At 42.1% G+C, this 24,442-nt stretch overlaps 1 protein-coding gene across 1 annotated transcript; it reads right to left on the reverse strand.

The window, feature by feature from the left end:
• Window positions 1–342: 342 nt before the first annotated feature.
• LOC149464824 (vacuolar protein sorting-associated protein 4A-like) lies at window positions 343–23,914 on the reverse strand. The gene is made up of 8 exons (XM_089674205.1): window positions 23,843–23,914; window positions 12,152–12,259; window positions 9,248–9,404; window positions 6,384–6,532; window positions 6,106–6,187; window positions 5,569–5,788; window positions 5,354–5,494; window positions 343–1,223 (listed from the first exon to the last, which is right to left on the reverse strand). Exons 1-8 carry the CDS (start codon window positions 23,859–23,861, stop codon window positions 1,122–1,124), a joined length of 978 nt encoding a protein of 325 aa, XP_089530331.1. The 5' UTR covers window positions 23,862–23,914; the 3' UTR covers window positions 343–1,121.
• Between the last annotated feature and the right edge of the window lie 528 nt (window positions 23,915–24,442).

Genomic DNA, 24,442 nt, shown 5'->3' on the forward strand with positions numbered 1-24,442 from the left:
TTATAGAGGAACAGCATTGTCACCCTTGAATAGTAAGTGAGTTAAAGTGAGAGGGCATGTGATCAGCACAGGGCTAATCAGCGCTGTCCAGACAGGGGGTCAAGGGTTATGCAGCCTCATAGGACAATCCAGAGAGAAATAAAACTCCTCTTTCTTTAACCAGTGCTCTGCTGGACACTGATAGAAGTCACAAGACTGCTCTAACTGCTGATGAGAAAAGGTATTTAGCAGTTTATATTTACTAAAATAATTGCATGTCCATGTTCTGTGTGAATGCAAGGTCCTGAGTTTAGTAATTTTAATAGCAACTCTGGGAATACCAGGAAAACTGCGGACACGAACTTGAGGAAAACAAGCCTTTTATTTACCAGCTAGGACTTAGACTCGTGACTGAAAGCTAAGTGTCTGAAAAACATCTTAAATGGTGTATATACCAACAATTACGTCACAATGCATATATTTCCTCTTTACTTTTCTGCACCGTTAAAATACATTCTTATGTATTTATGTATGAGAAGTTAGCCTTTACAGTTTCACATTTAGATAAAATATCTCCAACTGCTGCTAGACTGTTCCAAAGGAAATGAGGGGGAGGAAGTGAGCTGATGAGCTGGTTCTGCAAACAGATGCTTTTAGAAATGTTAAAGCTTAAAGGGGAACTCTGAAATATTTGGGTGGTGCCACAGTAACTCTTTAAGACTACAAAACACTTAGCCCTCTCCTCATTATTAACTCATTTAGCACTCTGATAGTACTGCTAAAAAGATAATATTGCAAAGTTCAGGAATAGCAATGGATTTGTGACATGATCAGCAGGTTTCCTTGCACATACTGAAAAGATATAACAAAATGCTTTTAGTAATATATTTGATGGCCCAAATGGAAGCAAATAAAATCCGTTTGTTGTTAGAATTTGTTTACAATATAATGTAAACCTGAGGGACAGAAGCCTATAGAGTAGGTCCTCTCAGACAGTGCGAGGTCAGAGGGGACACTATGAGACCTAGATATGGAAGAGGATAGCCCAAGCTTGTGGTTTCCTGTGATGTTGAAGAGGGGAATGGGGGCACTTAGAAACAAGCAAACATGATGCCCCCTGCTCTCATGGTGCCCACTGCAGTTCATCCCTTCTGCCCAAGGTCTTCTGTGAATTTCTTGACTTTTAGCAGGTACTCAGCATTCACTGTGGGGCGAACCATAGCCAGAGATTGTAGCATATCAGACTGTGAAGCAAAAAAGACTGTCAGTAGGTTGGCAATGAGGGAACCTAAATAAAACCCTTTAGCAAACAAAGCAATTAGGAACATGAAAATAGACTGAATATGGAAAGCATAAATACATGGAGGGACATTTAGCAAGCAAATTAGCAACACGATTAATCGCAATCAGGCTGCATCTCTTTCAGCAAAATCTTTGTGACAGTTTTTGCTGATTTTTAGGGTGAGGTAGATTTTGCATAATTAAGAAGTGGCCAGGGTCAGGTTTAAATCAGCCACAAGTGCAACTTTAGAGTAACCAAAGGAGGAATATATAATGATTTTATTGAAATACAAGCAAAGGTATACAATCTGAGCGCAGTAGTTACAACTGTAATTGCATACTACATTGGATTGCCTGCAGGGCCAAAATCTCAAATTAAGTACAAAAAAACAAAAATGTACAGTAATTGATCATGGTATCATAAGGCTTTAATAGAACAAGCTTTCAATTCCTTAAAGCGGAATGATACCTAGAATCCAGCGATGAGCCATCTACTGAACTCACTGCCGGCCGCTGACATCTTTAGGCAGTAGGCTTCTGGGACTCATTTGGCAGCCATTGTCAGTGGCTGGGCAGGGGTTACATCACTCCCACGCATGCACGGTAGTTCCGTTAGATCTGGCAGTGCCTAATCTGTGCAGGGAGCTGCGCTTGCGCAGCTTATTATACAGGGACGGGCAGGCCCATATTCATTATGGAGACTATAGCTCTACTTTAAGTATTGTAAATGTAATATGGTTATTTTTAAATCTCATTGGACTGAAAAAACTCACTCGCTGAAAATGAAAATAAGTATTCTTTTCCTGGTATGTTAGCTTTGTGAAGTGAGCTCAATGTTAGGGGGAATTACCAAAGACCGTTTAAGCTTTATGCCTGCACAATTCTTCTAAGCTGAGAAAATGAAACAGATCCTTCTCCTAATTAACAAAAGCCCCTTTGTAATTAGGAGCGATCTGCTCCATGTTGTATGCCATATCTGTGACAGACATGGCAGAGAACAGTTTAATTGTAGCTGTGTGCTTCAAATCCTTCTGTCTGCTCTTCTCCCCCTTGCTTGCTCAACTGGGAGACGTAGGGGGGGAGAAGAGCTGTTAACCCTGCAAGTTCTGCTTATGTATGGACAGAAAGGCATGTGAGCTGTCTGCAGACAGTTTACATCTCATATGTGTAGCACATTCATAGTTAGGTGCTAGGCTTTCAGGTATTTGTTTTTTGGCTTGTTTGTGGAGTTCAGTGGAGAGGTGTGTGATTGCTCTGGCTTCACTGGCTATGGGTTTGAGTGCTTCCCACTGCCTTCTGGATGGTTCTCGAAGTAGTGGGCTGGGGGAAGCAAATCAGTAGCTGAATATTTATGTTGTCTCAGCCATTCCCTAGGGGAGGGTATCCAGATGGTGGCTGGGAGTAAGCATAAATGATCTACAGCCTTGAGCTACCCTGTTCCTTTCCAGGAGGAGATGTTTCCAGCCTGGAGGGCTGCTGCCCTCTCAAGCAGTCCAGCTGACATTTGCCAGGAGATCATCAAGGCCTTAGCCCAGGGGTGGGCAAACTTTTTGACTTGAGGGCCGCAATGGGTTCATATATTGGACCCGGGGGCCGGACCAAGAGTAGATGAATGATGTGTATGTGTCATCCATAGTAAGTATAGTAATATTCCCCCATAGTAAGCATAGTAATTAATCCCCCATATAGTAATTCATCCCCCATAGTAATTCATCCCCCATATAGTAATTCATCCCCCATATAGTAATTCATCCCCCATAGTAATTCATCCCCCATATAGTAATTCATCCCCCATAGTAATTCCTCCCCCATAGTAATTCATCCCCCATATAGTAATTCATCCCCCATAGTAATTCATCCCCCATATAGTAATTCATCCCCCATAGTAATTAATCCCCCATAGTAATTAATCCCCCATATAGTAATTCATCCCCCATAGTAATTCATCCCCCATATAGTAATTCATCCCCCATAGTAATTCATCCCCCATAGTAATTCATCCCCCATATAGTAATTAATCCCCCATATAGTAATTCATCCCCCATAGTAATTCATACCTCATAGTAATTCATACCCCATAGTAATTCACCCCCCATATAGTAATTCATCCCCCCTATAGTAATTCATTCCCCATATTAATTCATCCCCCATATTAAGTCCCCAAGTCCCCCCCGTGTCAATTCACTTACCTTTGCTCCGCGCGTTCCTCTCGCCGTGTTCCCGCGCCGTTCCGGTGTAGCATGAAAATCTGTCCCCCTTGACGTATCTGCGCATGTGCCAGTTTCAGGCATTAGCAGCCGATCGGCGATCTCCAGCACATGCGCAGATACATCGAGGGGGACAGATCCTCATAGGAGACAGATTTTCATGCTACACCGGTCTTCAGGGCGGGCTGTGAGAGGAGCCTAGCTCCCCTCGCGTTCGTCACGCTGCCCCGCCTACACACATCCTGACAGCCATCCTGACAGTATCACGCTCCGCGGGCCGGAATAAAAGGTCCGCCGGGCCGTAGTTTGCCCATTGCTGCCTTAGCCTATGCTAAAGCTGGGCGCCTACTTGCTAAGAAAATCTGAAGCTAAAGGAGAGTCCACTAAAGAAATGTCTGCCTGACACTGAAAGGAGGCATCCAGATACTCAAGGGCTTATGAGTACAGACCTGAGTCAGAATCTGGGTAACTGTTGCTGCTGTTAACCCCTTGGTACACTGATGCTAAGGCTTGCCTATGTCACCCAAGTGACATTTTATAGTATTCCCCTTCGCTTCCTTCCTTGGCAGCTACATAAAAGGTTATGTAGGGAGGGGAGAAGAGGCGTGAAGGATCTAGGCAACACAAACACTGAGGGCTTGCGAAGCTTGGCCAGCATTAAGCCAGGTACACACATCAGAATTCAGCTTGTTCCTGTTCTGTTCAGCTGCTTCGATTTGTGTGTATTTTGCTCTTAAATGGGCCTACTGGAAAACCAGCATTCAGTCAGCTGCTGAAACCAATTGAGTCCACACTGTCAGAATACAATAGCACAGCAGAGAGGGTGATATCCTGCATCCACATCACTTTTGTGGATGGTGGAATCTGTGAGTTTTTTTCTTGTTCAACCTGTTGGTTGAACAAACAAAAAACTCATTGTGTGTACCCAGCCTAAGACACTCCCAGAAGACGAGAGGAATATAATATGGCAAGAGGGAGGGACTGTGCCTAGAGAACACAGAGTATAAGCATTGGTGATTGGACCATAATAGTTTTGTGTCTGCAAAAAATGCTATTCAAATTAATTACTGTCCGTAATTTTAAAAGGGCACCCCATTCTAATATGTGAAAAAACTATTGTAATAGTTTTATATAACGCAGTAACATCCACACATGTAGGACACCCAACATTAGAGGTGATTTATTCTTCCAAAGCAAATACACCTTTGCACACTGGTACTGACTAGTATTCCATTGTTTCTCCTCTTCCTCAGTTTTTCTCCATCACTGAGCTAATGTGACCCCCTTACAGAAGGAGAGGGGCAAACTAGGATGCTGTGCAGGCTGCTGACATCCTCCTTATCAACTGATGATGTCATTGGTTGTCAGGACGCTGGTGGCTAAAAGGTCGTAATGGTGCACAATGAAAACCTGTGGCTTTGTGTAACTAAATAGCAGGCTTGTATACTAGCAAGTTCCACCTGCTGGCTTGTATACAAGTTTTGGGCAATGTTTAGACATTTTGCCAAGGCATCCCTGTGGAAACCTCAAGGCGCTCATGAGGAAACCTCAAGGCACCCCAGGGTGCCTGGGTACCCTGGTTGAGAAAGGCTGGTATAGATCACTCATCACTCCTGATCTTCAGCATCCTTCTTTGGAAGTTTGGGGCTGTAATGGAGCACTAATACTGGAAAATAAAAAACAGCAAAACTTTTACAAATGTAACATTTCTTGCTTCCTGTCTTTGACTAACCTATAAAACTGTAGGGTACAATTGGGATTTAAAAACATTTTGTTTAATACTATACCACATGCACTTTGATGATACAAGGGACAATATATCATGGAATAAATATCTTCAAATGCTATTGATACATGTGCAACAATATACAGTAGCTTATCCTTACCATGCAGACAACAGGCTCCTGTAGTTTATCATCAGGCACCTCCATCCAGGTCATCTCAGTGGCTCCAGAGTCTATTGGGGAACACGGTGTTAGGAGGTCATCCATCATGACACCAGGGTTAGTACGAGAAGGGCCTCGCACCTAACATATACAAAATATCTGATTTAGAACTTTTTCACAGTATTTGATATCCAGGCTTTGCATACACACTGTACCTTTTTAAAATGTGTGGCTGATTGTACTTTAAGCACAGTCTGCATCTGTGCCTGGCGCACAATGATTATGATATCTGCACATGAGTATCCCTGTGTCTTGTTGGCCAACTCACGGATGTTGTCATCATTTAGACTGTGTGAGGTGTTACATAAGTGCAGGCTGAGCATCTGAGCTCGGGCAGTCTCATTTGGCAGTGGAATGTAAATCTGCTTCTGGAACCTAAAATTTAGGAACAATAAAATAAGATAGTGTATTATTACTGAATTGACAAATAGGCAAAGCACATGTTCAGTTAATGGTACAAAATATCGGGTAACATCTTATTTTACTAGTTTATTGTTTCCTCTGCTTTTACAAGTTTGCTTTTAAATATACCAAGTCCTAAAGACATACAGTATAAGAAGGAAGAATGCCCATCGCTAGCATTTCCCCATGCTGCAGTAGAAATATGAAAGGGAGAAGCTAACTGTAGTTTATAGTAAGCAGAAGACTGCAAGGGAAGAGTTAATGCTTGGAAAAGGAGGCGCTAATCTCACCTTCTGCAGATAGCAGAGTCTAGTATCCATGGTCTACTTGTAGCTCCCAGGAGCAGAATACCATTGTTGTTATTGTCAGATTCTAAGAGCCAAAAACAGAACCAAGAGTTTCAATTTTATTTTTTTGGGCCAAGTATGTATAGATTAAATGCAGCAGGGAAAAGTCAGGTCACCAGCCTATCTCTGATGTCTGACAGGGCTAGCAAATCTCAAGACTGAATAGACAGAATTAGAAATCTTTTGACAGCTAAAACCTGAAATAATGGAGGGCCCCTTACCCTGCATCTGCAGCAGGAGTTCAGTCTTGATTCTGCAAACAGCATCACCACCAGCTCCATTCTCAAAGTCACACAGCATGTCGACCTCATCAATGAAAATGATGGCTGGTTTATGTTGTCGTGCTAATTCAAACAGATTCTTCAGCAGCCTGTAATAAATGTGAATACACAGTGTGTCCACATCAAATCAAAAGGTCAGTTTGCTTAAGGTGATTGTTAGTTCCATCCAGTAGATATAATATGTTATTTTTCTGAAATACATCAATAAACAAAAATAGCATTATGGACACTAGAAGGAGCGAACGATCATACGATATTAAAGAACAGAAGAAGTCAGGGACGTAACGCGTAAGTCGGGGTGCTGAATCTTGGCAGTGTTAGGAGGAAAAAGGATGTTCCAGCAGCAGCTCTGCTTAAAGTGGAGCTCCACCCAAAGGGGGAAGTTCCGCTTTAAAGGCTGGTCCCCCGCTCCCCATTAGGAATTGACACTTTTGGGGAGCGGGGGGGTACCCAAAAATTACAGGTACCGGCTCACCACACCTAGGCGATTGGAGGCGGAAGTTGTCCTCCTACCCTTGCTCCCCGTAGTTTTCTGGGACACGTGACAGGTCCCAGAAGACTACAGAGCCATTGAGGAAGCGCAGCGTTACTCGCTTATGTGCAGTGGGCACCTGGATGTGAAGCTGCAAGCTGTCACAGACAGGTGCCCACACTGAAGATGCTGGTGCCTGAAACACAGCTGGTGAAACAGGCTGTGGGGAGGACACCGCGTGATCGTGGGACAGGTGAGTGGCTGTTTTTTAAAAGTCAGCAGCTACAGTTTTTGTATCTGCTGACTTTTATTTTTTTACAGTGTGAGTGGAACTCTGCTTTAAGTGAGGAGATTGTGAGCTGTCAGCCTGATTCAGCTGCAGTGGTGAACCTGTTGCCAATGTCACTGCCTCTAGCACTTAATTGAGGAGTTCTTTGTGTTGCTTTGAATGTGAATGTTTTTTTAATAAAGGCTTGGTTTTTAAGGTATACAGAAAGCACTATATTTTGTCTCTTTTCTTTTTTGAGTTATATTGCTGCATTTCTCCTTGCATTGGATGCCTTAGAAAAGGGAGAGTCTGAAATACAGCCTGTTTCGGCTCTTAAAGGATACCCTGCTATTTTGAATTTTTTAGATTTAAAGGTCCAATGAAGAAGGTGAGAGTCATCCCACTGAGATTTCAAGGTGGTGAAATGTGTACTTAATGTTGGATTCACTGTTATCCTTGTCTATTTTTGATGGATGCATGTCACAGATTCCTATCATCTCCACCAAATCACAAATACAGTGCTGAGGACGTTACTCATCTCATCAAATTCATGCTAACAGACAACTATTTTACTTTCGACAATTACATTTATCTTTTGTGTATGGGTACTGCTATGGGAGTAAGATGGCACCACAATATGTTATTTATTGCAGACCTGGAGAATAAATTCCTTAGGAGGTTTAAAACAAAATATATACTGTATATATATATATATACACACACACACATACGCTATTGCTATATTGACGATATTTTCATCATTTAGACAGAAAGGGAGGAACATCTATATAAAAATTGCTTTTTGGTTAAACTGTTGCCACAACATTTCATATTCCTGATATGTGTCTGTTGTTCCATTGTTAAGAAGTATCCTGTTCTCTTTGCATTGGTTCCTGCCAATACCCCTGCTTTCCTATTTCAAACTGACAACGCTAGGCATGGAAGCTCATCCATTCCAGTGTGGTCAGTTTGCTGGCTTTGCAGGGAGAACAGCCTGCCTGTCCTCCAATTATAAGACTTGTGCTGACACATTTCCCCCCCCCCTCCCCCCCCCCTACACACACAGCCACTTCATTGCGATGATCAGTGTGATGCTCTTGCTGACACACCCCCTGAAGTCTTTTTGCCCTGCTTTTTAAGCCCCTTATGCAGGTGAGAACAGAGATTATGTGATCACTAATAAAAAAAGGTATTTATAAAGTTTTATATTATATATATATATAATTTTCTTTTTGCACAGTGAATATATATATATATATATATACATACATATACACATACACACACACAAATATTTTGCCTCATTTCTATTTTAAACTGAATGGTTGTTTTTTCTTCCTTCATTTAAACTATTCAAACAAATATGTGAACTTTCAAGACACTAAAGTGTCAATTAGGGATAACAAACTGCACCTTATTTTATATTGATGTTTTGGAGGTTATTTTGGTATCCTTTGGTGTTTCAGCAGCTTCTGGACTTTTAGCACTCACTTGCTCTATTTTGAGTTTTTACTTAGTGTATATAGGAAATAGACACCATAGACCTTCTCTGGTCCAGTCTTTCGACTGCCCTCTTCAATAACTGCAGAGACCCTAGGCTGAAATACCTGCATAATTTGACTCAGTTGCTGTGCTTCCACCATAAAACTCCCCCTTTCCAAGCCCACTCTTCTTCCGGCCTCAGTCTCCACTTCTCCAGTCTTGACTACCCCATTCAGTTCCCTTGTTTTCAATATGGACTGAAGTTGTTGTTTTTTTCGGTCCCTCTCTCATTTACTTCTTCTACTGCTGCTTTTCCACAGAGGATTCATTTCCTAGCAGTGGGGTGAAGTACAAAGTGAAGTGGCCACTGTCATTATATCCAGCCTTCTATAGCGAGGTCATTTAAAGTTCTAAAGGCATAAGATTTTTTTACCTTAATGCTTTCTATTCATGGGTGTCACAGGGAATCTCCCTAATTGGTTCAGCAATAAAAATAAGTCAGAAGTTCGAGCCCACCTCCATTCTATTTTAAAAAAAAAAAGTTTAGGCTGAGGTTGGGCTTTAAGCTACATATCCACATACTTATCATTCTCTCCCAGCCACTTAGACATTAGGTCAGAAGAAGACACAGAGAAGAAGGCAGAGTTACTGGTTTCAGTGGCCATAGCTTTAACCAAGTAGGTCTTTCCTATTCCCGGAGGTCCAAATAACAAGATACTATTCCAGGGAGTACACTTTCCTGGAAAGAAAAATATGAAAGTTTGTGAATAGAAGCATAATATAGATATAATGCAAGATAGAAGACAATACATTTAGCAAGAATTCCAAAACTTTTACATTTCTGGTCCATGTGGGTATATTTTTTTCTCTTGGAGATAACTAAGACTTTCTATGTGTGTGCAGTAGTACTCATTTTTTTTTTAGTTGTGTTTGCTGCCGCCTCCTTAACAACCATGACTCTGCAGGATTCCTCGCTGACAGCAGAATGTAAACAAACAAGTGCCAGCTTTAACAATTATAAAAAACAGTGCGGGAGTCCCCCCAATCCATACCAGGCTCTTCGGATCTCGTATGGCTTTTGAGGGGAACCCCATGCCAAATTTTAAAGAAAATGTGTGTGGTCCTCCCCAAAATACATATCCAAGCATGCAGCCCTTAAGGCCAGGAAAGGGGGGGAGAGCCCCCCCTCCTGGACCATACCAGGCTAAATGCCCTTAGCATTGGCGGTGCTTTGGGGCAGGGGACTCCCCCTCCAAAGCACCTTGTCCTCACGTTGATGGGGACAGAGGCCTCTTCCCTGCAACCCTGGACAGTGGTTGTGGGGTCAGCTGGTGGGGGGCTTATCAGAATCTGGAAGCCCCCTTTGACAATGGGGCACGCAGATCTCACCCCCCCCCCATGTGAATGAGCATGGGGTAGTACCCCTACTTATTCACCAAATAAGTATCAAAAATGAATTAAAACACAAACAAAGCTTTTGACAAAACCAAAACAATGTTCCCCAAAGTAAATCCAGCATCAATCACAATGATCACCAGCAAAAACAACAAAAAAGAGATGTGCATCCGACGCTTGTCTCCCAGAGACTGAGAGCTCTGGTTTTAAACAAAGGGGTGGGGTCACCCATGAATGAGCTTTTACTTACTGCAATAGCCTGAAACTCTTCTAAGCTGGCTAGGTGGGTTGCTGGGTTTTTTTTAAAATCAGTTTTCTTAATTAGTTTTCAGAATGTAAAACAAACAAGCAAAAAAAAACCACCACCATTCTCTTCTTACAGTCTCACATGCAAACTATACATTTCTTGTTTTCTAAAATCTTACAAGACAGCGTTATATAGCATCTCCAGCAGTATGAATTACCAAAACAAGGTTAAACACTTTTCAGTACTGTAAGGGAAATACCACAACTCCAAACTGGCCAAAAGTATAAAGAAAAGTTCATCCCCAGATACCTACAGTATTTTAACACTTTTTGTATGCCTTCAGCAATGCATTGATTAAATAATAACTGGATGGATACATTTCCTCTGCTCCATTCCTTTCTCCTGCAGATCAGATAACCCATAAACTGTGGGGAAAATACCACAACTCCAAGCTGGCCACAAGCATAAAGAGAAATTCATCCACAGATAACTTTTTTTTTAACATTTCCTGCATGCCCTGAGCAATGGACTGATTAAAAAAATGATTGGTTGGATATTTTGTATAGGAACTATCAACTGTCCCCAGCAGTACATTTACTCCAATCCAACCTACCCCACCATGAAAACACCATTCCTATCAGTTACTATAAGCAAGAAAGAAGGCGCCAATATAAGCCTTTTTTGCTATAGTATCAGCACTAGGGAGGTTAGTCACATTCTCCTTAGATACCTGGAAATACCAAGTATTTTCTTTACATTCAGCAGATGAACAGAGCAATGGGGGAATAATTGAAAGGTTATAATGCAATGCTGAGGAGCTGACCAACCTGTTGTTTGGCCCTGTGTGATCATAGGTTTGTTTTAAATATATTTTCTATATTAGCCATGCTTGTTTCCTAGAGACCTTGTAGAAAAATGTAAAATCTGTTTATTAGGTTTGGGCTCTCCTCCCCCTGTATCAGCCAGTTACTTACTTGACCTTAGCTGATTGTATGCCATCCCCACTTGAATGGCTATATTGAGGAATCTGTCCAGACAATATCCACTTAGGTTAGTGCTGCATGCCCATCGGTGGCCCACGCATCCATTCTGACATAGGGGGTCCTATACCTGGTCGCAGCAAGCTACTCATCAGGGCTGTTCCAACAGCCACGGTCCCACTGAGCACAGGAAGGCAAGATTGGCTGCAATCTATATCCCCTGGACATGTCCAAGAGTCCAAGGAATTGTGAGTAAAGGAGTTAAAGGGCCCTTCAAGCACAGAGAAGGTTTTTATAGGGACACTCTGCCACAACAGTACTTCAAAAATGTAGCTGTAAGGAAAAAAAAGTTAGATTATTTACTTATCTTACCATATGGCCAGGGTGACATTATTCTCCTTCAGGCAAGATCCTGGGAAATACATAGCATCAGAAAAAGATGCTTTTGCATTGGACTGGAGTGTCTTCTTGTGAGATTTAGGGTTCTTATTATTCTCCAAGAATCCAACATCCAATTTAACTTAAACCTGAAAACATATATTTGCAAGATACTGGACTTTAGTTCTGTTTCATATAACCAGGACAACTGTATTCGGCCTTTACACATACAGTAGGTTTATAGAACCCTGAAACCCTTCCCTCTGCACTCTTCTCTTTGATGACAGTGGTTTGCATATAGTTTGATGCCAAATTAGAAGCTGAGTATTGCATGGAGTGTGGCATCCCCAACATCCACTTTGTTTTAGTGTTTTTCCTTCGGTATGATGCATTCAAAATGCCATATGTGTGAAGGACTACCAAGCTTACAATAATAGTGATAGCTTTGCCTCAAAGAATCCTATGAGTTATTTTGGAAGTACTGACCTAAGGAATTCATGGGTAAAATGACAGCCTTTTTCAAAGCTTCCTTTGCTTCTTGCAGCCCAGCCACATCTTTCCAGCAGACATCTGGCTTCTCCATGATGATGGAATCTGTTGCAGTATAGAAAGAATGACTATAAGAGGTGGAAGGTCTATATCACAAAAACAGATTAGAAGACATTCATACTAACAACAAATGGCACTAAAGCAGTCTTTCTCAACTTTTTTTTTTTTTGTAACACAGATGAACCTTTAAAATAACTTTGCAGTCACAAACACACTGAATGTTTCAGGTTTAACCTTCACACCTGCTATGACTAAGTGCAGTGATAAAGGAAATTGTGCCATATGGACTATCTTCTTTTTTTTAGAATTATTATTATTATTATACAGGATTTATATAGCGCCAACAGTTTGCCCAGCGCTTTACAATATAAAGGGAGACAATACAGCAACAATACAGTTCAATACAAGAGGGATAAGAGGGCCCTGCTCCTTGGAGTTTACAATCTATAATCAGGTATTTATTAAAAACAAAAAAACCCAAAGAGCATTTATAGCACAAAACTCTACAAGAACACAAAGGTGCACATAGACATTGATCAAATATGCGGCAAAAGAGGTAGCTGGTCAGTTAATGTATGACCAGGAGTGTGTAATACAATCATTGTATATCCTCTAATTGGCATCAGAAATGTAGATCATTGATATGTCAGCCAGTGCACATCAAATAACGCACAGTATTGCATACAGTACTGGAGACAGAACTAGTAGAAAAACAAACGTTACAAACCAGAAACCTAAGGAAATGATTCCCAGGGAAATAATCATATAAAAGATTTTAGTAGTTCACGTCCAGGTGAGTTAAAGAGACTGCATTGCTTAATGATGAAACCTGTAACTCTACTTAAAAGAAAAAAAAAAGTGTTAGTGTTGGGGGGAAGTAAAACCAGCAGTCCACCCATTCATACAGACTCTCAGTCATCCGGGATCTCATTGGAATAATACATCCAGCCCATCCACACATCCCTGAATTTATCCAGCTGTTTTTTAACCATATGTACCAAGCGTTCCGCTTCCATAGTAGCGTTCACCTCTCATTTTGCACTGTTTTTACTACAGTTAATTGACACATGCTTTCTCAAGAAATGCTTCTTGTGAGAATTTTCAGTATTAGCTGCTCTGGCCATTGTTTAACTTCTGTCTGAAGATGTTATTCTGTACTCTCTTTGCCATCACTACCACATGTCTCCTGCCACCCACCATTTTTCCTATTCTGGTAGATTTGGCCAACCTCTGATCCCTTCTGTTTTCTTTTGACCCAGAAATCTCTTTTTTAATTTTGTCTACAAGAGCCCTCTCTACCCCTTACAAAAGCATTTCTGTGCCTAACACATTAAATCCTGTCCTCATGGCAGACTGTCATGGACAGGAGTCCACCCCTACTAGGGGGCAGACTAGCTGGCCAGGATATGCCTAGATCAGTTGGGGCGGGCAGTGGTGTAAACCCCAGAAGAGACAGAGGATTTAATTTTCTAAAATTAAATGACAGCACCAAACATCGCAATAAAAGCATTGTAATTTCATTAAAAAATTGCTAAAATACCATGTGTGCTATTCCTTTAAATGGTGCCATATTTTAGTTGTAAAACATGCAATGTTCCCTACACTAACTAGCTGGTTGGTAAAGGATAAGTTCACCTTTTAGAAAAAAGCTGGTGGGTGCCAGCTCTTTTAACAACCAGCTATTCATTTCAAACATTCATTAAATAGCATGTGGCTAGACCATGACTTATTTATATTGTATTATGTATAATATGTGTGTATATATATATATACAGTCATGGCCGAAATTGTTGGCACCCTTGATATTTCTCCAGGAAATCATGTATTTCTCACGAAACGTATTGCATTAACACATGTTTTGCTATACACATGTTTATTCCCTTTGTGTGTATTGGGACAAAACAAAAAAAGGGAGGAAAGAAAGCAAATTCGACATAATGTCACACAAACCTCCAAAAATGGGCTGGACAAAAGTATTGGCACCCTTTCACAACTGCGGATAAATAAGAATGTTACAAGCATGTGATGCTCCTGTAAACTCACCTGGGGCAAGTAACAGGTGTGGGCAATATAGAAATCACACCTGAAAGCAGATAAAAAGGAGAGACGTTCACTTAACCTTTGCATTGTGTGTCTGTCTGTGCCACACTAAGCATGGACAACAGAAAGAGGAGACGAGAACTGTCTGAGGACCTGAGAACCAAAATTGTGGCAAAATATCAACAATCTCAAGGTTACAAGTCCATCTCCAGAGAACTAGATTTGCCTTTGTCCACAGTGCGCAACATTATCAAGAAGTTTGCAACCCATGGCACTGTAGCTAATCTCCCTGGTCGTGGACGGATGAGGAAAATTGATGAAAGATTGCAACGCAGAATAGTCCGGATGGTGGATAAGCAGCCCCAAACATGTTCCAAAGACATTCAAGCTGTCCTGCAGGCTCAGGGAGCATCAGTGTCAGCGCGAACTATCCGTCGACATTTAAATGAAATGAAACGCTATGGCAGGAGACCCAGGAGGACCCCACTGCTGACACAGAGACATAAAAAAGCAAGACTACAGTTTGCCAAAATGTACTTGAGTAAGCCAAAAGCCTTCTGGGAAAACGTCTTGTGGACAGATGAGACCAAGATAGAGCTTTTCGGTAAAGCACATCATTCTACTGTTTACCGAAAACGGAATGAGGCCTACAAAGAACAAAACACAGTACCTACGGTAAAATATGGTGGAGGTTCAATGATGTTTTGGGGTTGTTTTGCTGCCTCTGGCACTGGGTGCCTTGACTGTGTGCAAGGCATCATGAAATCTGAGGATTACCAAAGGATTTTGGGTCGCACTGTAGGGCCCAGTGTCAGAAAGCTGGGTTTGCGTCCAAGATCCTGGGTCTTCCAGCAGGACAATGACCCCAAACATACGTCAAAAAGCACTCAGAAATGGATGGCAAAGAAGCGCTGGAGAGTTCTGAAGTGGCCAGCAATGAGCCCAGATCTAAATCCCATTGAACACCTGTGGAGAGATCTTAAAATTGCTGTTGGGAAAAGGTGTCCTTCCAATAAGAGAGACCTGGAGCTGTTTGCAAAGGAAGAGTGGTCCAAAATTCCGGGTGAGAGGTGTCAGAAGCTTATTGATGGTTATAGGAAGCGACTGATTTCAGTTATGTTTTCCAAAGGGTGTGCAACCAAATATTAAGTTAAGGGTGCCAATACTTTTGTCCAGCCCATTTTTGGGGTTTTGTGTGACATTATGTCATATTTGCTTTTCTGCCTCTGTTTTATATTTGTTCCAATACATACAAAGGGAATAAACATGTGTATAGCAAAACATGTGTTAATGCAATACCTTTTTTGTGTGAAATACTTGATTTTCAGGAAAAATATCAAGGGTGCCAACAATTTCGGCCATGACTGTATATATATATATATATATTGTGGGAACTCGCTTCTTAATGCTGGAGCTTCTTCCAAGCACACAGCAACTCGCTTCTTTTTAAAGGGCCTTTTTGCCCAATCTTATTTACAAGGAAGTTCAAATAACAAAAATGCTTCCCACGCAGGGGTATCCACCATCAAACCAATTCAGCCTTCTGGCTCTTTCAGCTACACAGCTTTATATCTGTCTCCTACAGACTCCTTCCACAAGGTTGTTTTTGCACACAGCAAACCTTTAGCACACAGCAGCTCCTTGCCGCTTTTGGCTTCCACCTCTCCTTGGTGGAGCCCTCCTGACTCCTGTCTTCCTGGTGGAGCCCTCCTGACTCCTGTCTTCCAGGTGGAGCCCTCCTGACTCCTGTCTGCCGGGGTGGAGCCCTCCTGACTCCTATCTGCCGGGGTGGAGCCCAGAATCATGGCCTGGCCCCCACAAAAAGGCCTGCACTGGCTGCTCTCAAAATATGGGCCCAGGATTGGAGATTTCATCCCTCCCAAATCTCTTAGAAATCTCCAGGCTACAGGTCCCAAAACAGGCTTTACAAACCAAAGAGGAAACTGATAAGCCAGTTTCCTCTGTATTATGAGAACTGCCTGGAGCCCCTCAACCTGTATGGTTGAGAATCCTGGGTCTCCATCGTGATTTCCACCATGGCAGGATACCGTACTGCCACTATATATATATATATATATATATATATACACACATACACCATATGTTTATTTTTTGTGCATTGACTTTCAGAGTAGGGTATTTAAAGCTAAAGATGCCCTAGTCTTGTCCTCCTGAATATTTTTGGTGTGTATCCCTTATCCTTTAGGAACACCCCCACACACACTGGACACTGATCAAAACCCTCTAAGGCTGGCCAGAGATTACTTTTTCTTTTTCAATCAGCCAATAAACTAAATAGATTCCCCCATCCAAAAACAAAACAAGGTGGATGGAGGAATCTTCTCCACTGTGCCATTGTATTGGAACATCTGAAAGCAGCCGAGCTGATCGACAAATGTTTTCCAACAGTCCTGTTTGACAGAAGTCAATCGTTAGATCAACTTCTGTCATGCAAGATGAAAGGATTAAATGGAATATAACTGAATCCATTTTGTATACACTAATACAAGATGCTAGTTTAATATACATATATGAGATATGTGCACACTAACAAAACTGTCTATGCCAGCTTCATGTAGAAATGAGTGTTTTTGCAAACCGTACAAAAAAGCAGATAAGGTTTACTCTCACTTCTGAAAAGTTTTAACCACAACTTGGGTGTTAGGTCAGATTATAGCCATGGTCTGGGCTTTAGAGCAGATATGGTATGATAGATAAAGCAGAAGAGTGAAAATGCAAACCTCATACAAATAATTGTTGAGTTAAGGTAAAACAATGTACATGTATTTGATTGGAAGGTCTGAGGGTGTGTTTGCCTAAAGACTACAGTATAATAACCCTGATGTTATGCCAATAAAACTGAAGTGTTTGCAATCGCAACTGAGGTGATTTGAGTGCATTCACTTTCCGAGATCTCGTAGCTGTGTCCATGTGTGACCGTTGGTATCTTGAGGGGGCCCCCAAGGAAAAGGAAAAAGACCACCTACCTACTTTCAGTGGTGTCAGAAGTGGGATAATTGCCAAGGTAATTGAGAGTTTTATTTTTTAATGCTTTCTTTACCGAGGTAATTATTCTGAACTTAAGGGAAATTTGGTGGTTGGAGTTTTAGGAGCGAGACTAAGGGATTCTCGGCTCGGGGAATAATACCAGGACACACCTGGCACAGCACTTTGTATAATTTGTAAAAAGTGTGTTATTGTTGTTGTTTTTGTCTTGTTTGTTAGTTTACTAATTTACTGCTATGGGTAATTCCTCAGGTAAGGAGGAAGGACCTCGTCATGTGCCGCCACTAAAGTTGATTAAGTTGTTTAGAAAAACTAGAAAGCTGAGGGGAAAGAACACATCTACCTTAAATGAAACTTGTAAAGAATATGTAGCAAGGGTATCCCCTTATGATATTTATTATGTTAATCCCTGGGTGGATAATTTAGTGGGATGGTCAGAAAGACTGGGTGGAGCTAGTTTTCCTTGTGAACGGGGAAATGACACTATGTGTATGGATATGATTAGAGGAATGTGTTTGCATGAACAGCCTTAGGTAGGTATTTGGGGGACTGGAAATCCAGATTGGGACAAGAATTATATGTATGAAGGGGGTAAGAATTGGTTGAAGTATGCACCAGGCTATAAGACTCTAATTGTAGCAAATGATTTCACACCACCACCGCCATACAAACACAGCGAGGCACGTCCTGCCCCTACAGCTCCACATGCAGCCCCATTATACCCAGCACTCCCACAGGTAAAACAAGTAGATGAAGATGAAGAGGTTCTTATTGCTGCTTCCCAGATATATACAGGGGAGTCAGAAGAATCTAGCTCAGATGGGGAAACTGGGAGTGTTAGTCAAAGGGATACTGAGAGGGGTAAAGGGAAAGTAAAGAGGAAGATAAAGAAGGTAGAAAAGAGTGATAGAATTCTTAGGTCAGCAGAAAGTAACAAGGGGGAAGTTAAAGATGAGACAGCTGAGCTAGATATGATGAATTCAGCCTTTCCATTCATGATGATTGGGGAGCAGCTGATTTTAAAGGCAATAGATCCCAAGGAGCTGGATGCTATAGTACAGGGATGCCCTAATCCAAGGAAACCCCCACTTGCATTACACCTCCCCTCCCGGTACAAGCAAAAGATGGACAGGTCTGGTATCATAATTTTCATGTGCTCCCGCATTGCCCCTGTAGTCCCAGATATAACAACTTTGGTAAATGCTATACCTGCCAACGCCACACATTTTACAGTAAATGATCTATCAAATGCATTTTTTAGTGTCCCAGTTGACCCGGAGACACAGGTATTGTTTACTTTTTGTTTTCAAGGGGAGAGGCTAACCTGGACCCATCTCCCTTAGGGTTATGTAGCATATACCATGGCCAGTAGATCCATGCTCAATGACTGGGTACCCACCCATGGTTCAGTACTTATCCAATACGTGGATGATTTACTGATTAGTTCTGTGAGCGAGAAGGCGTGTCAGGCTGATTCATTGTCATTGTTACGGTTTCTGGCTGATCAGGGACAGAAAGTCTCTCACAAAAAGATTCAGTTTGTGTCACCACAAGTTGAGTACCTAGGATTTGTATTGTCTGAGGGCCAGAGGGGGCTGAGCCCAAGGAGAGTGGCAGCAATATGTCAACAACCAAAACCAGAAACTAAGGTTCAGATGCAATCCTTCCTAGGTATGGTAAACTATTGTAGACAGTGGATTCCTGACTGTTCTTATTATGACAATGTATTACGTCAAGTGACACTGAAAGATCAGCCAGACCGTATTGAATGGATGCTGCCATTGGTGCAGGCATTTGCATATTTGAAGACAGCACTGGTCTCGTCTCCCGCATTAGGGTTACCGGATTATACTAAATCTTTTCATTTGTATTGTCAATCTGCATGTAAAACCATGGCTGCAGTACTAGCTCAAGAGCACGGAGATGCCATGAGGCCGGTAGCATATTTATCAAAAACAATGCCCATCCCGGTCCAGGGCATGCCGGGGTGTCTCCAAGCTTTGTCTGTGTGTGCCTTGGCTGTGGAAATGGCATCTATCATAGTTTTGGGGAACCCATTGATATTACACACATCTCATCATGTCCTACATGTACTGAAAAACATTAACACTCAACACATGTCAGCACAACGCCTGGCGGGATGTGAAGTAATTTTGACATCCACCAATAATCTCACAGTTAAATACAGCCCATCTACATCGGGACCGTCTCTTTTATTGTCCTCCCTGCTTAATCTTCACAGCACAAGGTCACCAGAATTGCTGGAGGAGCACAATTGCCTGGATGTTATCCAAGCTGACACTTCTCCGTGACTAGATATGTTGGAGACTCCGATTCCTGGAGCCCCTGATGTGTTTGTCGATGGATCTTGTACACGCCCTAGTGATGCTACATACATCATAGGCTATGCAGTAGTAGAACCACCTCTTATTATTGAAACAGGTTCCATCCCCTACCCCAGTGCACAAGCAGCTGAATTAGTGGCCCTAACACGAGCTTGCACTCTTTATCAAGATCGAGATGTTAACATATACACAGATTCTAAATATGTCTTTGGGGTTGTACATGATTTTGGCTGTATTTGGCAACGCCGTGGTTTCACTACGGCCGATGGCAAGTCAATATCCCATCATTCTTTGATCCAGGATTTGCTTGCTGCACTCCAACTTCCAAGAAGGATAGCGGTAATTAAAGTGCGGGCACATACTAATGCCAAAGACCCAGTCACAAAAGGCAATGCTATGGCAGATGCAGCTGAAAAAACTGCAGGGCATCTGCATAATCGAGCAGATCTATCTATGGTAATGTTGTCCACTCCATCCCTACTGTCAAATGAGCTTTTAGGTACACTGCAAGCACAATCCTCTGAGAGTGAAGTTGATTTTTGGGCTAGCAAGAGGTTTGACACAAGACAAACATGGTCTTATGTCAAAAGAGGGGATTGTAGGACTTCCACAGGCAGCTGCTGTATTATTCATTCAAAATTTTCATGGTGTAGGTCATAAGGGAAAATAGTTAGTGGAGAAAGAAATGCGCATTGAGAAGGTGCATTACTTGTTTACAAAACAACCCTGGGCATGGCCAGCATGGGAAACATGAACATTTAACACCCCCTGAGGCACCATTCACACATCTACAGATAGATTTTACACATCTCCCTAAATCAAAAGAAGGAGATAAGCTGTTGGTGGTAGTAGACAGATTTTCAGGTTGGCCAGAAGCTTTCCCATGTAGGAATGAAACAGCAGAGACAGTGGTCAAGGTTTTGTGTAAGGAAATCATTCCTAGATGGGGTTGTCCTTTGTTCATAGAAAGCGATCAGGGACCAGCTTTTACTGCAGAAGTGACTCAGGGAGTCTCAAAGGCTTTGAGTATTCAATGGAAGCTCCATATTCCTTATCACCCTCAGAGTTCTGGAGTAGTGGAAAGAATGAATAGAACAATTAAGGATAAATTAGTGAAAGCCATGGGAGGGACTCTGAAGAATTGGCCAGCTGTATTACCTGCTATACTAGCTGATATAAGGATGACACCTCATAAACGGAGTAAGTTGTCTCCCTTTGAGATACTAATGGGCAGACCATTCCCTACCCCTTGGACTAGACAGCAACCCCCTCTGTGGTAGAAAGGAGATTTAGAGGTGATACAGGCAGAATATGTAAAAGCATTGTGTGAAAAGTTGAATAGCGAACAAAATGATGCTGCTGTTTTTTTCTTTTATCCGCAGATCAACCAACCCACCCCTTCGAGGTAGGTGATCAAGTGCTGATCCGAAGACTGGATCCAAGGGTGAGACCCCGGTTTGGAGAACCTACAGTGATCGTGGCCATTACACGTACAGCTGTTCTTACTGAAGGATCAGGCACCTGGATCCATGCATCAAGAGTAAAAAGGATTTCCCAAGATGAGAGACACAAGCAAGCTGATCAACCAACAGAAGAAGGAGCCAAGAACTTTGCTACCCAACCTATTGGATACCCGTGAGGACTGGATGAACCTGATTATTATCTTATCAATAGTGACTATTATCATCGTCCCACTCTGGTTTCTATTGGAGAATTCATATGATAGAAAGGGGTCAGAAACCCTCTGGGAGTTCAGGATGGGTGAGGGGTTACCTCATCACAACTGAATGATCATGTGTATCAAAATGAGAATTAATGAGAAGGAAAGGGAGGAAATGTTTTTGCTTCAACAATATGAGGAAATCCATGGGATTGAGACGATAGGGAGAGTAAGTCAATGAAAAGTGTTATCACTATGTGCTAAAAGAGGGGACTGAAAGGATTAAATGGAATATAACTGAATCCATTTTGTTTACACTAATACAAGATGCTAGTTTAATATACATATATGAGATATGTGCACACTAACAAAACTGTCTATGCCAGCTTCATGTAGAAATGAGTGTTTTTGCAAACCGTACAAAAAAGCAGATAAGGTTTACTCTCACTTCTGAAAAGTTTTAACCACAACTTGGGTGTTAGGTCAGATTATAGCCATGGTCTGGGCTTTAGAGCAGATATGGTATGATAGATAAAGCAGAAGAGTGAAAATGCAAACCTCATACAAATAATTGTTGAGTTAAGGTAAAACAATGTACATGTATTTGATTGGAAGGTCTGAGGGTGTGTTTGCCTAAAGACTACAGTATAATAACCCTGATGTTATGCCAATAAAACTGAAGTGTTTGCAATCGCAACTGAGGTGATTTGAGTGCATTCACTTTCCGAGATCTCGTAGCTGTGTCCAGGTGTGACCGTTGGTATCTTGAGGGGGCCCCCAAGGAAAAGGAAAAAGACCACCTACCTACTTTCACAAGACATGCCATTATTATTATTATTATACAGGATTTATATAGCGCCAACAGTTTGCTCAGCGCTTTACAATATAACGGGAAACAATACAGCAGCAATACACTTCAATACAAGAGGGATAGGAGGGCCCTGCTCCTTGGAGCTTACAATCTAGGGGGCCATAGATAGATCGCTAATCCACCAGGTTTTATTTATGGCCAGCTTTACACTCCATGAAGTGCAGGAATCTCTGCACTGCACAGTGGGGGCTTACCTCTGCTATCACCTACAGCAAAACCAAGGTACTTATTGTGCTAAAGGTTTATGAATCAAGTCTTATACCATGATGACAGGTTTACTGAAGGAACATGGGTGTTCAAGTCAAATAATGGTCACAGCATGATCTAAATATTCTTTGGCATAAGCAGTTTTTTCAACACCTCTCCATCCAAATTTTTTTTTGTTAAGAAGAGCAGTCTCCTACTTCTGTGCATTCTACAATTTCACCTACACCTCCCCATCCTTGCACAATCTAAACCTGCTCTCTTCATATAGTCTTTCCATTGACCCTCCTTTTATCTCAATCCACTTACCCATTAGCTGTACCCAGTGGTGTATTTAGGTTTTGTGCTGCCCTAGGCAACACAAAATTTGCCCCCACCCCAGAGAGAGCCTGACATTGACCAACAACACCCCTGCCCCCCCATCCACCCGAGAGAATCTTCCACTACCATCGCCCCCATACACCGGCCACTCCCTTCCCAGCGAGAGAGAAAGACGATCAATTTACACCTGGTTCACACTGATGCGGTGCGGAATTCACAGCGTTTTCTGTGCGAATTCTGCACCGCATCAGAATCGCACCCAGTTCATGCAAACCGCTGTGGGTGTGTTTGTTAAGTTAACAACACCCCGAAAGCGGTCTACAAAACATGGTGCATTGTGCAGAATCGGATCACATAGGTGTGAATACCCTTGCGATCCGATTCTAGTGTGGAACCAAAAAAGTGTCCTGCGCGTTTTTGGTGCGAGTGCAGTGCGATTAGAGCCATTCAAAATGTATGACTCCAATCGCACCGCACACAAATCGCATGTGATTCACACAGGAATGCGGTGCTGATCCTGTGCGAATCACATGCGATATACCGCACCGCATATATGTGAACCCAGGCTCACAGCTCTGGACATCCCCAGGAATGAGAGTCAAGCAGCCCACAGCCTCTCTCAGATCCTATCTGGTCCCCAAGCCACATGTGTCCCTTCTTCCGTCCCTTCTTCCATGGGGGTGGTGCTGCCCCCCTGAAAAATGGTGCCTTGGCAAATGCCTTGTGGTAAATACGCCCCTGGCTGTACCTGAAGTTTCTTCTGCTCTGGATCTTCTCCATCCCTGTCACTATCATAACTACAATGACAGAAAATAAGATTACCTGTGACAGGGCTATAGGCTCAGATTCTCTACATGACTCTAAAAACAACTCTTTGCACTGTTATTAAAGCATATCAATAGCCAAAAGTTTTTTTCCTTTTTTGGGATAGATTATTGCAAGGAAAGCTCACTACATTTTTTAAGTGTTCTGTCCTCCAGGGAACAAAGTACATGTAGTACTCCGTTACGTGTTCCTTTTGTAAGCCTAGCAATGAGGTGGGACAGGACGACAAGTCTCTTATGTGTAAATCACTTTCACGCTCTAAATTTTACTTTTGAAGGGAACTTCATTTTATGTGGATTTGTACTGTAAAGATCACCCCTCCCTCCTCAGTGTCAGCTACTATACAAAATACATACCTTCAGCTCTGGAAATCATCCTTAACCACAAAGACGTCCTGCAGTATTTCACCTATTCTGCTTTCAGTAAACAGGCTACACCCAAACAATAAAGGTGTGTGTCACATGATCACATGGCCATGCCACTAAGACTCGGGGATTGTTCATGACTGTTCACATTTTCCTGGTCATGTGACACTCTGTGACCATCAGCTACATAAATGTAAAAGAAGACAGACCACAGAGCAGTAACATATTCCAAAACACAAAGGCAAACCTTTCAGATGGGAAGTGGGGATTGATTAGCGCCTCTTTCAGGTGTTTACTGCAATCTGGGGAGCTCTAAAAATCCTATAGGATTTCCAGCCTTTGTTTACTTTAAAAAAGCCCAGATATCAGATGTAAAAGCCTAACAATAACCAGGGAGCTGTCACTGTATGTTTAGCTTTTTTTTTTGGATTGGAGAAAGATTTGATCTAGGGATGAGCTCAGCTATGTTTAGATCTTAGTCCGAAACCCACCTGAGGGATCCTACTAGGGAGCTGTCACTGTACTGGGCCAATCATAAGCAACCAAGGCATTTCCCACCTTGCGGCCACATGTATACGGGGTATAAGTGGT

The sequence above is a fragment of the Staurois parvus genome, unplaced genomic scaffold (assembly GCF_062004578.1).
Source record: "Staurois parvus isolate SC_StPar_1 unplaced genomic scaffold, SC_StPar_1.0 ptg000147l, whole genome shotgun sequence".
Classification (NCBI taxonomy): Eukaryota; Metazoa; Chordata; class Amphibia; order Anura; family Ranidae; genus Staurois; species Staurois parvus.